Source organism: Notothenia coriiceps, unplaced genomic scaffold (genome assembly GCF_000735185.1).
Source record: "Notothenia coriiceps isolate Sejong01 unplaced genomic scaffold, NC01 NC01_scaffold00036509, whole genome shotgun sequence".
Lineage (NCBI taxonomy): Eukaryota > Metazoa > Chordata > Actinopteri > Perciformes > Nototheniidae > Notothenia > Notothenia coriiceps.
The window spans coordinates 92092-104178 of NW_011369210.1; the positions used below are offsets into that span (position 1 = coordinate 92092).

Here is a 12087-nt window from a genome sequence, read left to right on the forward strand (position 1 = left end):
GTTATGTTTGCCTATGTTTTCAAGACATTATGGTTTTGCAAATGTGCTTGCATAAATATGGTATTTTAATAAGACAATAGGATTTAGACAGACAGACAGATAGTGTGTCCAGGTAGGATTTTATGTGGGACATAAAGACAGTAAGGCTGGGTTTCAATTTTGTGAATTTGCCGGCATCTTATGGTGTTTTGCCCTTAAGACAATAAGATTTGTAAGCAGAAAGATATAGAGAGGAATCGATAGATGGCTGGTTAAATAAAATAAAGAATGCAAACATACTGTATAACACATTAGAAAATAACAATTTCCCTGTTATGAATGTTAAACTTCAAGTCATACTTTATTTGATACCTAATGCAAGGCCACACAAAATAATCACATATAAATGGTCACAGTACAGACACAATATTTGTAATGATCAATAGTGCGATAAACATAATTTGTATTAATGTATCAAGCTACATTTTTTAATCAGGATTGAGTGATTGCACATAAAGCAGCATGAGAACCATAAGTACGAGTAACATGCATTACACATGTTTGTCTTTGCAGATGTTACAGTATACAATTAATTGAGGAGATGAGCGTTAGGATGCTCATCATTTATTGGTTGGTTGTGAACTTACACAGTTGCTGATTAGCGTCACATGACAGGAAGGAGCTATACTTTGTGATGGTGCTGGAATTGAATGGTGGTAAAGTGAACTGTTCAACGTTGAGCAAATGATGCCTGACAGGCACAGGATCCCTCAGTCCTCAGTGAACATCATCCTCACCAGGTCGGACTTGAAGCATTCATCTTCCACCAACTTCTGAGGCTGAAATAGGATGACAGGGCTTTTAACATTTCTGTATACCAGGAAGGTAAACTCCCTAGTCCATTAAAACTACAGTAACAGTAATAGATTACGCTTTTTAATATGCAACATTTTATAAGAAACTGATTGTTACCTGGTCTATATCATCTAAATTAAAAGTTGTTTTCTGTAAAAACTAATTATACTTACTGTGCCATATCGCAGCAGAGTCGGAACTCCACTCAACTTTAGTGTCTTCTTGAATTGATTAGTTGAATCCTTCCAACTGAAACATGAAAATAAATGATTAGCTGATACAATTCACCAGAGCCGCAAAAAAAAACCTTTTAGAGAGCAATCCATAACATCGGTTTTGAACAGAGGTGGTGAATAACTAAGTACATTTACTCAAGTACCGTATACCATTTTGAGAAACTTGTACTTTACTGAGTATTTCCGTTTTATGCTACTTTGTACTTCTACCCCACCACAATTCAGAGGTAAATCGTGTACTTTTACGCCACTATATTTATTTTGTACCTTTAGTTACTTTGCAGATATAGATTAATGATGTGATATATAATCAACACTTAATAAGACTTTAGTTCCACCTGGAGTAAATCCACAAGCTACCCTGCAGTATACAAAGTCATTAAAACTAGCTGCACCTTTACCAGCTTTGATAACACTTTAATGCATCAGTAATAATAATCAAAACATATCATATATATTATTCTGAAATTGACCAATCTGCATAGTGAGTACTTTTGTTACTTGTATATTTTGATGCTAATACTTTTTTACTTTTACTTAAGTAACATTTTGGATGCAGGCCTTAGGAAAGATTATTACTAAACTCTGGTACTTCTACTGTTACACGAGTACAAGATCTGAGTACTTTTCCCACATCTGATTTTTGTAGCATTATGACAGAAAATTGATCGCGAATAATACAAATATGATACAAACGTATGACTGTATGTGTGTAAATATCAAAATACCACCATATTTGAAAAGTTAACAAACATAAAAAACTAAAGTTTGTTATTGGTTGGTTGCTACATAAATAATATATAAATAATAAATAAAGTCATTATTTTTCATAATGATTCAAAATGATATTACATAAAATCAAACAAAACGTTATTTTGTTAGTTTATATGGGGTCTTATATTGTTTTGTGAAAGCACTGTTTGCCATAAAAAGCAGAATAAAATACTGACTAAGCCCTTTCTCCAACTTGACAGTAGATGAAGACCGAGCCTTCAGGAAGATGGGTCATCTCTCGTCTGACAACTGGCTCCGCTGAAATACAAGATCGTAAACTGTTAACAATTGACTGAATGGATATGTACCAAAGTGCAAGATAAATAAGAGCAAAAATAGATTTAACAACTATTCCAGTAGAAGATGTGTTACAAACGAGTAGGTAACCATACAATGATGTGTTATTTATAGATATTTTACAGGTAGACGATATATAAAGTTACCTGTCACACAGTCTGGACACCAGCTCTTGCCTTGGGCGTCTTTATTACCAGAGAAATAAGCAAAAATATCCTTTCCTTTTCTCTCAGATATAGCTTGAGAGAATTCATCATAGCCGCGCACAGTCACCTCTTCGTAGTGGGCCATCGTTTTGACTGACTTAGTGGGAAAATGCACTAAAATATAAGGCTATCAAGACCTAAGAAGTGTTATTTCAGAAATGATGGTCCTCTTCACACTGGACCTCGTAGAAATACTCAAAATGTGACAGTACCACTTCCGGTTGTGCAAAGGTTCTTAAAGGGACCGTGTAGCCAAAACGGTTACGAAGCTCATCACATTTCCTTTATCACCGACAGGTTCAATCATTTTATAACCAAATGGCATAGTATTTCACAGTATATTACACATACAGAATATGTCACAGAAGGGGAAATAAGCAGGTATATTTATTTGGCACGTGTTTATTAAAAATGAGGTTGCGTTAATATTTGACTACTTTCACCTTCCGTACTAGGCGTTAAGAAATAAAAATACATCCGCTTTGCGGCGTACTGTTGTTGTCATGGCGGCGTTTCAAATTATTGACAAGCTTACACTAAACTTGAACAAGTCAACCGTGTGTCCTATGTTCATTATCAGTCAGTAAGAAACGTTCATTTATTATTTCTGTATAGACCGTAACAAGCGATGGTCGAATGGATGATGTTTGGATTAACATAAATGTTTGCGGCTTCACTTCCAAAGCATAGTGAGCTTGCTAATGCTAACTCTCACTAGCATTAATGCTTTATATTAAGTATTGATTCCTATTTTTGACTGAGTTGGTGATTGTAGTTTCTACAATGACTGCACGGTTCTTGCAGAGTGGCCCTGCGAGTTTCATAGGACAGCAAAGCCAAGGGAGAGACTGGTTTGTTCACACCAACAGCGTTTTAACTACTGGGATGTCCCAAACCAAGGTAAACAACAATATAATAAATGTATGAAAAGCCTGTTAACATTCACCTTTGCTCTATCTGTATTATAGATAAATCATTCTATAAATCGTACTTTGAAAAGGTTAAATTATCAAGTTTTCCACTGTGGCGTTTGGTGCTGTTGGAACAATAATGTATATGATTGTGTCCCTCTGTATCAGTGAGGAAACGCTTGATGACACATCCATCGATACAACACAACATAGTTAAATAGAACTGACTATTGCACTCTTCTTGAATGATAATGAAGTTGCATCAACAACTTTAAAAAAAAAAGTTAAAACTAAAAAACTTATTGTAGGTAGGATGTAATGTGGCAACTGGCTTGAATATAAATGAACAAATAAAATACTTGTTGAGAAAGTGGTGTGAAAGGCATGATTGAGTACACAATGTCTGCTTGATCACATTGAAGATTCATTAATACTTACTGATATCTTACACACCACAGCTTTTGTTCAATGAGGCCATCCCTGCAAGAACCAGCAACCGTGCCACCCATGTGTGCCCGCCAGCCCCCATCGTGATAGAGAGGCTGCTGCCGCTGTCAGAGCAGCGTGAGACAGCTGACAGCACCAGAAGCTCCATCAGCTTCACCTCCCTCTCAGAGGAGAGACTGCGAGCCGCGGTTCAACTGGCTAAACGAGATCTGAGGAAAAGGCGTCTTGAGTCACTGACAAAATCCCCTGCCAAACTCTCTCAGGATGCCTCTCTTCTTGAAACAAGTGATGTAGAGCTACTCCAGGTAACTCATGTTGATAAATAGTACACATTTTACAATGAATAGTTTCCTGGTGTATGTCCTTTTTAATGAATGATTGCTGCTTTGTTCAGTCAATGAGTCTTCTTCTCTCTATAGGAGCTTGCAGCCACTCCGAGTAAGTTCAAGTTAAAGACCTCCAGTCCAAAAGAGAAAGCAACGCGACCTAGAGTCCAAATGTCAGTGCACACACAGCAGAAGTATCCCATTTCTCCCATGCCTCGGACTGGCAGATCCCCCCCAACAAGAGACCCTGGCCTGAGAAGATTTGAAGGAGTCAAACAAGCTCCTTTAAGCCAGGAGATCTTCAAACTTCAATATGAGCTGGAAGTTTATATTCAGAAAGTAGAAGAGCTAGCAAATAGAGGTAAAAGACTAAAAACAATAAGCTTGTTACATTAAACTTGTTTCTTACTGTTGATAATATGATTTGACAAACGTTCTGAAATGTTGACACCACAATCGGCACACTATTCATATGTTTTTTTCATAGCACAAATAATGGACTTAACTAAACAATAATGAACAATTGGATTTAAACAACAGGGGAGAAAATAGAGGATCAACTTGAGCCTGAAGAACAAAACAAGTTGGAGTTACGCAGACAGAAGCAGGCAGCCCGCTCAGCAGGTGTCATCTTTGTTCTCCAACAACAGGTATGTATATCTACCACATAAAGCTTCACTGACTTTTTGATTTGCTTTTTATCTGTAAGAAATGGTTTGTGGATTTCTATTTGATAGGTAAAAGAGATACAAGAAGATATCGAGAGACTACGCAGCCAGAAACTGTGGGACACGAAAAAGGTTTGCCTTTAACATTATTACAGATTTACTGCTAGGTAGAGCTGAGACCATTTGTGTATTTGTTGAGGAAAATAACACAGTTTTCTATTCTTTAAATCAATATTATTTATCATTTTTGACTGTTCTTTTTTCAGTCCGTGGCAATAAGCAGGCTTGCAGCTGCCCACCGTGGGACACTCAGAGCTTTACAGGTTGTAACGCATCAGCTTTCAGATTTATCTCATGGCAAAGTCCCCCCTTATTACAAAGAGCTAGGCCAGCTGATCCGACAGCTCTCTCTGTGCTCAGCCAAGGTTGAAGTAGAACAGAGTTCAGCTGTTCCTGAGACGGCCCTAAGCATCCTACAGAAACTAGAGGTAAGAACAAATCTAAGTATAGGGTATAAGTAACATGTCATTTCACTTTTCTATCTCCCATCTACCTTAGTGAAATGTTACAACTATTGTATAAAGGACTCTTAGCCTCCCAATTTAAGGGCAATATACAAGAAGAAGAATTATACACAGACCTAAAATGTGTTATTTTGTGAATTGATATTCAGGCCATCTGAGTACAACGGTCCATGTATTTTACTTACAAATAAATGGTCTCACACCTTTCAACGACAAGGCAATTCAAATGGCTTCCTGAATACAAACATAATTCAATAAAATCCCCCATCTGTTAGTGAAGATAAATGCAGCACAGGTCTTGCAGCCCTGGAAAGGGAAAACATGTCAGTTGTTATTTGTTTTTTCACTTATATGACTTAAGTCATTTTTTGTAATTCCATCCATATACCAAATGACTGCACTGCATTTGGCTTTTAGTTTATACTATCACTATTCAGAATGATTATGTTCTTGTTTATTTATGAACATAATAATGGAAGGATGTTGTAATTGACCTCCATTTATAGATGTTTTTTTTGTGACTTATCCAACATCTTAAAGTCTTGTCACTCTATTCCTCTTAGACTCTAGATTCTGCTCTCAGTAAACAACAGCTGCTTGAAAAAAAGATGCAGGCCCAAGCACGCCCTCCACACAGGAAGTCTACTCATCGCAGCAGGTCACCTTCACTTGCACCCAAGGGTCCCAGCACCTCAACCGTGAGAGAGCCTCGCAAACCAGCTTATCCCAAAAGAGGTGTCCGTGGTGTGTTCATTTCCCTGGATGCATTTACATATCTTAAAGCCTTTACTTCTCTGTATATAACGTTTGAGTTTGTGCACATTTTTTGGATATTTTTCTTCAAATGTTTGACCTTGATCATCATAATACAATTTCAAACCTCACAACATTTTATATAAATTCTGTGCTTTCCTTAAATGTATTTCCTCTTTAAGACAAGGCCCTACCTTCTGACTAAGCCTCTAAAAGTCCCCCGGGTATCTAGAAGTCCCCTAAGGGCGTTTGTGCAGTTGTGTTCGGGCATCTCACTGTGCCTAAATTGCTGCACAATGCTGAGAATGAATAATGAGCAATAAAGAGAAGTAATGATCAGAAAAACAGGGACTTAATGGCAGAACCCCGGCCTCTGTTCCCCTGCTGCTCAGTGTTATGATCGGTTAACTCCTGCAGGCTCCCATTGGGCGGAGAGACATGCTGTGAAAGAGATGACGCAAACACCTACCACGGGTTCAGACTTCCAACTGTCAAGCTCACTGTAATTGGAGGTGTTGTGTTACGACAAGCCCTACTCATGTTTAATAGGGATGAATCACAGCAGCTCTTCCTTTATTTCTCTTTTTATTCAGTATAGATACAAAAAAGTCAAATGTTTTAATATTTGTCAACAGGTAGAAGAATGGCCTCACAGAAGCCCAAACCTACTTCTCTGCAGCTCCTGAACAGAAGAGAGGTGCTGAGAGCAGGCGTGGAGAGCCTCGCCCAGAGAGAGCTGAGACCTCCGTCTAACACCACCTGCACGAAGGGGGCCGCTCTACACTCTGAGAGAAGCAAGGCTGACATTCTGTTAAAGGTGGCGGCTTGACATTTACAAAGCTGAATTATGTATGCTGTTACTAGGGGTGGACACAATTCGATTTGTGCCGATTTTGCATATGCTGTTATTTTCCAAATCACCTTGGCTGATTGCCGATATTCACACATGTTTTTGCTTCCTGCTTAAGAACATCAAGTCCCTCCTATAATGAAATCAGCTTATTATGATAACCACTGTTCTCCTTATGGCCAACTAGCAAAAGTAGTACTAACATGCAATGCTTTTCAAAATGTACAAAAATCAATGTGCAAGATAAGAAAATATCTTTAATTCAGGTTAAATGTCATGTTTTTCTTCATATAACATATCTACATGCCAGACTGGAGATAATTTGAATTTGTGACTAATTTTAAGGCATTTTATCTGCTGATATAAGGCACCAATATCATTATCTATCCCACACAGGAAATGCTTCATATGATATTAGAAGCAGTGTGATTTGGCTTTTTATTCAAAAGGTCACACGAAGGTGTGCCACTTCAAAGATGTAAACAATCTGAGGATCTTGCAAACATCTAACTTGTGTTTTTATATCTTCTTTTTGTCTTAGCTTGATCACAAAGAGGAAGCAGGTTTCCAGCAGCCCACAGTCTCCTCTCAGCTCCGAGTGAGCCAGCTCCCTCAGAAAGAGCGCTCCGTGCCCTGGATCCCTTCCTCCCCTCACTCTCCTCCCCGGCAGCGGTGAGTCTGTAAAGCTGATGACACATTCACTTTGAAAAACCTGTTATTGTTCTCCACTGATTTTGCTCTCAGTGCACACTGGATGATTAAGTTCATTACATAATGTGTATACTGTCATGTCTAAAACTCTAATGTTAAGGTTCATCATGAATGAATGCATGGTGAATCAATGAGGTCCCATTTGCCTGGGTCTCGTCATGCTTCTTCCCTGATGGCTCCCACAGGATTGTTCTTGACATCTTTGTGGATTAATCTCCTTATTACAGACACATACATTTCCACACACTCGGTCTACCTACGTTATAAAATGTATTATCTCTTACACACGGCATCTCTTGCACGTCTGTCCGTCCTGGGAGAGGGATCCCTCCTCTTTTGCTCTCCCTGAGGTTTCTCCCATTTTTCCCTTTAAACTGTGGGTTTTCTCTGTCCCTTTAAACTGTGGGGGTTTTTTTTCTCCGGAAGTTTTTCCTTGTACGATGTGAGGGTCTAAGGACAGAGGGTGTTGTTTTCTCATACTGATATTCTGCACAAACTGTGCTGTTATATTTGCTGTAAAGTGTCCTTACTGTAAGGTAATTATTATTTGTACAGCACTTTGACTTGACCAAAAATCGTTTTAAAAATGTGCTATATAAATAAAGCTTGATTTGATTTGATTTTGATTTGCTAAAAGACACCTCTAATATCCAACTTTTCAGCTAGAAAGAAGATGAGAACAAGCTTTATCTGCAAAGCTGTGTAATTATCTGCTAGATAAATCGCTGAATGCTATCCAGAAAACAACAATGGAATATACCGTACAATGATAAAATACACTCATACCAAGTTTAAAGGATAAAACACAGCTAAGGCATATATATCTGTTCTCTCTGAAATAGCAACTTTAATAAAAGAATGTGACATATAAAAATGTTTGTATTGAAAACCCCTATTTAGTGTAAATGTTGCAGGCCATTCTCTCTTTACTTTTCACTGTTTCCTCATCTCCATATTCCTCCTACTCAATTCCCACACCATCTATTCTGACTGCTCTTAATTCAGAGTATATCTGTTTTGCCTTTTTATCTCATCCTTTCATCCCTCCGCTATTATCTCTGCAGATCCCCTCAAAGGAAACGACCAGAGGCTCGATGTCTCTTCTCTCCTGTGAAGCCCTCGCCCAGCCCTCCGAGGCAGACCCTGGCCGGGGGTTTGGGGGCAGAGCCGGCCTTGAGCTCAGAACGAAAGAACCAAGCTCAGAATGAAGCTATGAGGTGAAAAACACCTCCTATAACTTATATCCAGCTTTCCATCTCTTGTTTTGATCAGATATGTTATAATGGAGTCTAAGTGTTTGTCAGATTCATTATTATTTTAGGTTTAATTAAGCTGTTGTTATTATCTTCATACACACTGTACATCAGACTGTCTGTCCTGGCAAGCGCAAAGCAAATGGAATCCTAATGAGTCCTTCTGTATTCAGAGAGTTATTTAAATCCTCTTTGTCAAACCCCACTTGCTGAGCGCCACAGGCAATGCTCTCATTCTAATTCAAATGTAATTCTTTCCAATAAATTCATCTAGGTGCCTGCTAGAGTGCAGCCATTTCTCTTTGTGAGTGATTTATAGTTGGCCTGCTTTCAGTGGTCACAAGTGGCTCATTGAGTGAGTGTTCCATATAGGTCTCTGTTTAATCAAATCTTAATCACTATTTGTGCACTCCAATAAATCAGGGGCCTGATTTTAGAGGTGAGGATTATAATGTATTACGTGAAATGCATAACAGCTTACATTTGGTTAAATTTGATGATTACTGGCTTGGCAGGAACGCCTGGTTGGATAGGATGACGATGCAGAGACTGAAAGAGCTCAACCAGCTGAGTAAAGAAGAGGCTGAGCGCATTCAGACATTAAGGTGAGGAAAATATCAGAACAGATTTGCAGGTTTAAAAAAACAGAGGGGATATTGATGGTCATAATGTTGTGGGATATTGATCCAGCCAAAATGCAGATTGCTCTGTTGATTCTATCTGTGAACATAATGTGGCCTATATTAATATAATTATAAGAAACACTGAAAAACATAATAAAATATGCAGACAATTCCTATAATTTCTACCTAATACGTTACAGTTATTAAGGCTGTAATGTCATGTTTTCTTTTGAGTCAGTCCCCATTTTCAATGCTTTTGTTTGTTTGCTCGAGAATTTCAAAGCGCCCCTCTAACATTCATACGATCATAGCTCTCTTCAGTGGCCTGTATAACTAATTCATTATACATTATTCTAAAATTCATTCATAGCATTCTATTTCCATGTAAATTACTTCTTTATTTTTATTTGTATTGCTATTTAACTATATTTTATCACGGTGTAAAATATTTTTTGTTTTATATTAGATTTCTTATTTTTTATATTTTATGTATGCACCATGACATCAAGTCAAATTCTTAGTATGTGCGAACCTACCTGGCAATAAACCTGTTTCTGATTCTTCTGATTACATAATATTGATAACAGGTCCTTTTATAAACATGTGTATTCAAGGCAAGAAGAAGAAACATTTCCCACCAGTAAAGCCAACAACGCGTAAATCTGCTGCCACCCCAAGGCAGTAATACACTCAGCAATCTGCTGTACAGCTCAATGCACCATGCCAGCAATTAACTGATCAGTTCAATTAGAATTTCAGCATGGGCATAATTACCTACAAACAATAGAGCAGAAAAGAATGCAGGTTGTGATTGCAGCAACATCCCATCAGCACCAGAGAGCATATTGGTCTATAGATTTGCTCACATTTGCTAATTAGTCTTTGGACGGTTAAACTCTGCAAGGCCAGCAGCACTCAGCAGGAGCAGTGAATGGGTTGTAGTCCACATTTGGTCCGTAAGGCTTTAATTCAATTTCTGCAATGAGCATGTTTGTCCTTCATTCTTCTGATTCCCCACACACAAAGATGCATCTTTTTTTGCTACAGGAAGTACCGGACTCTGCCAAGTAAACTTTGCATTGTGGAGTTGCTGCACCACCGGCTATGAATACAATTGTTTATTGGATTCAAAACAGCAAACTGCAATTTGAATATAATAGTATCAATATATTGTAAGAAAACTCTGTAATGTTATAACTGAATGTACCGTACAAACATTTTAACCCATTTAATGTAGGATTTATAGTGAAGAAAATGGACTAAAGTCAGATAGCCATTTATATGTTAACTGTGTTTTGGGCCAGGAGTTGCTTGCTCCACCTGCTCACCTTATATTAAGTGACGGGTATTCATTACAGATTATTTCTTGCTCTTGTCACACTCATCAATTTAATCTCTAGTCATTATGCCCTGAACTGATCTCAGCTGGAGTCATTGTGAGGAGTGTGTCAGGCTTTACAAAGAAATGATTTGGCTTCTACAGTGAAAGGATACATTCACAAAAGGGTTTCACAAGGTTTGCCTTTATTCAGAAGTCATAGCTTGATAGCGTTGAACTCGCTCGTTTGCAGGCAATGTGAATATTTCCGTTTAACACAGAGCCTGACAAAGAATGCAGGTAGAAACCTGTCAGGCTTGAAAGCAAGATATAGTAAGTGTGTTTAGAAGAACAGAACTTCTGTGACAGCTTGCAGTGTCGGTGTGTTTTGGTTTACAGGTCAGAAGCTGTCTCTTCTCGGTGGGGCGAGAGAGCCGAGCAGAGGACCAGAGAGAGAATCCAGCCCCTTGTGGACCAAGCACAGGTACAAAGACTCATCTGTTCTCTTACAAATGTCAAAGTCAAAAGTCAAAGTCAGCTTTATTGTCAAAAATACTACATGTGTTATACATCCAGAAATCTCGAGATACCGTTTCCTGCAGTCCCACAGTGTGACACATATACATAAAACGAAACAAAAAGGGCCTAGATAAACGGGGTATACAATTTAAAATGTTAATAATATATTTAAAATGTTCAAAGTACAGTTTCAGTGCAGTATCAACCTTATCACGCTAAATCTGGTGGTTTGTGCGCAGCAAAACAATTATAAGGTTCTGATATGTCAATGTATTGTTGATACGGCTTGTACCACTGAGATGGAGCTTGACGGTTACTGGAGGAAAACAACATTTCTTATTCATTTTAGCCCCCCACCTGTTCTCACCCCTCAAAACAGATGCAGTTGCTGTTCTGTCATCATTGCAGCAAGTCATAATTCTGCTACAATATTTACCTAAAAAAAGGCTCAAATCATACACCTGTGCATGTATTTGTGTTTATAAAAGACTGCCGCTTTCAGCACACAGACGAAGCTTTGTAATATTAATAATAATAATACATGTTATTTATATAGCGCTTTTCCTGGTGCTCATAGCGCTTGTGTTGTGTGGTATATTAATAATAATAATAATACATTACATTTATAAAGTGCTTTTCCGGGTGCTCAAAGCGCTTACAAGCAAGTAAAACAAAAATAACAACAAAAGTAGAAAGTGCTAAGCTAGGAGGAATAATATTCCTCCTAGCTTAGCACTTTCTACTTTTGTTGTTATTTTTGTTTTACTTGCTTGTAAGCGCTTTGAGCACCCGGAAAAGCACTTTATAAATGTAATNTTGTTGTATAGCCTACTATCT

At 38.1% G+C, this 12087-nt stretch overlaps 2 protein-coding genes across 3 annotated transcripts in view; one reads left to right on the forward strand and one right to left on the reverse strand.

Moving 5' to 3' along the window:
• Nucleotides 1-312: 312 nt before the first annotated feature.
• On the reverse strand, nt 313-2562 carry txndc17 (thioredoxin domain containing 17). Its single transcript, XM_010792478.1, has 4 exons — nt 2288-2562; nt 2021-2102; nt 1008-1083; nt 313-818 (listed from the first exon to the last, which is right to left on the reverse strand). Exons 1-4 carry the CDS (start codon nt 2430-2432, stop codon nt 750-752), a joined length of 372 nt encoding a protein of 123 aa, XP_010790780.1. The 5' UTR covers nt 2433-2562; the 3' UTR covers nt 313-749.
• A 285-nt stretch (nt 2563-2847) lies between these two features.
• kiaa0753 (KIAA0753 ortholog) overlaps nt 2848-12087 on the forward strand; it is a 21421-nt gene continuing 12181 nt past the window's right edge. Inside the window, exons 1-12 of one of the 2 annotated variants that reach the window (XM_010792479.1) lie at nt 2848-3247; nt 3717-4010; nt 4125-4392; nt 4572-4681; nt 4769-4831; nt 4966-5187; nt 5787-5967; nt 6612-6793; nt 7368-7498; nt 8602-8754; nt 9306-9395; nt 11131-11215. In XM_010792479.1, the coding sequence (XP_010790781.1) occupies nt 3131-3247; nt 3717-4010; nt 4125-4392; nt 4572-4681; nt 4769-4831; nt 4966-5187; nt 5787-5967; nt 6612-6793; nt 7368-7498; nt 8602-8754; nt 9306-9395; nt 11131-11215 (1896 nt within the window). In that variant the 5' untranslated portion in view covers nt 2848-3130. The remainder of the gene's footprint in view (nt 3248-3716; nt 4011-4124; nt 4393-4571; nt 4682-4768; nt 4832-4965; nt 5188-5786; nt 5968-6611; nt 6794-7367; nt 7499-8601; nt 8755-9305; nt 9396-11130; nt 11216-12087) is intronic. The other variant, XM_010792480.1, reaches the window with a different exon arrangement.

Bases quoted from the DNA above. Each gene is read 5' to 3' on its own strand.
- txndc17 (XM_010792478.1), bottom strand. From the start codon at position 2,432: ATGGCCCACTACGAAGAGGTGACTGTGCGCGGCTATGATGAATTCTCT. The intron at 1,084-2,020 runs GTCAGTATTTTA...TTCATGTTTCAG, and splicing joins CAAGTTGGAGAAAGGGCTTA to TTGGAAGGATTCAACTAATC. The intron at 819-1,007 runs GTAAGTATAATT...ATCCTATTTCAG, and splicing joins CTCTGCTGCGATATGGCACA to CCTCAGAAGTTGGTGGAAGA.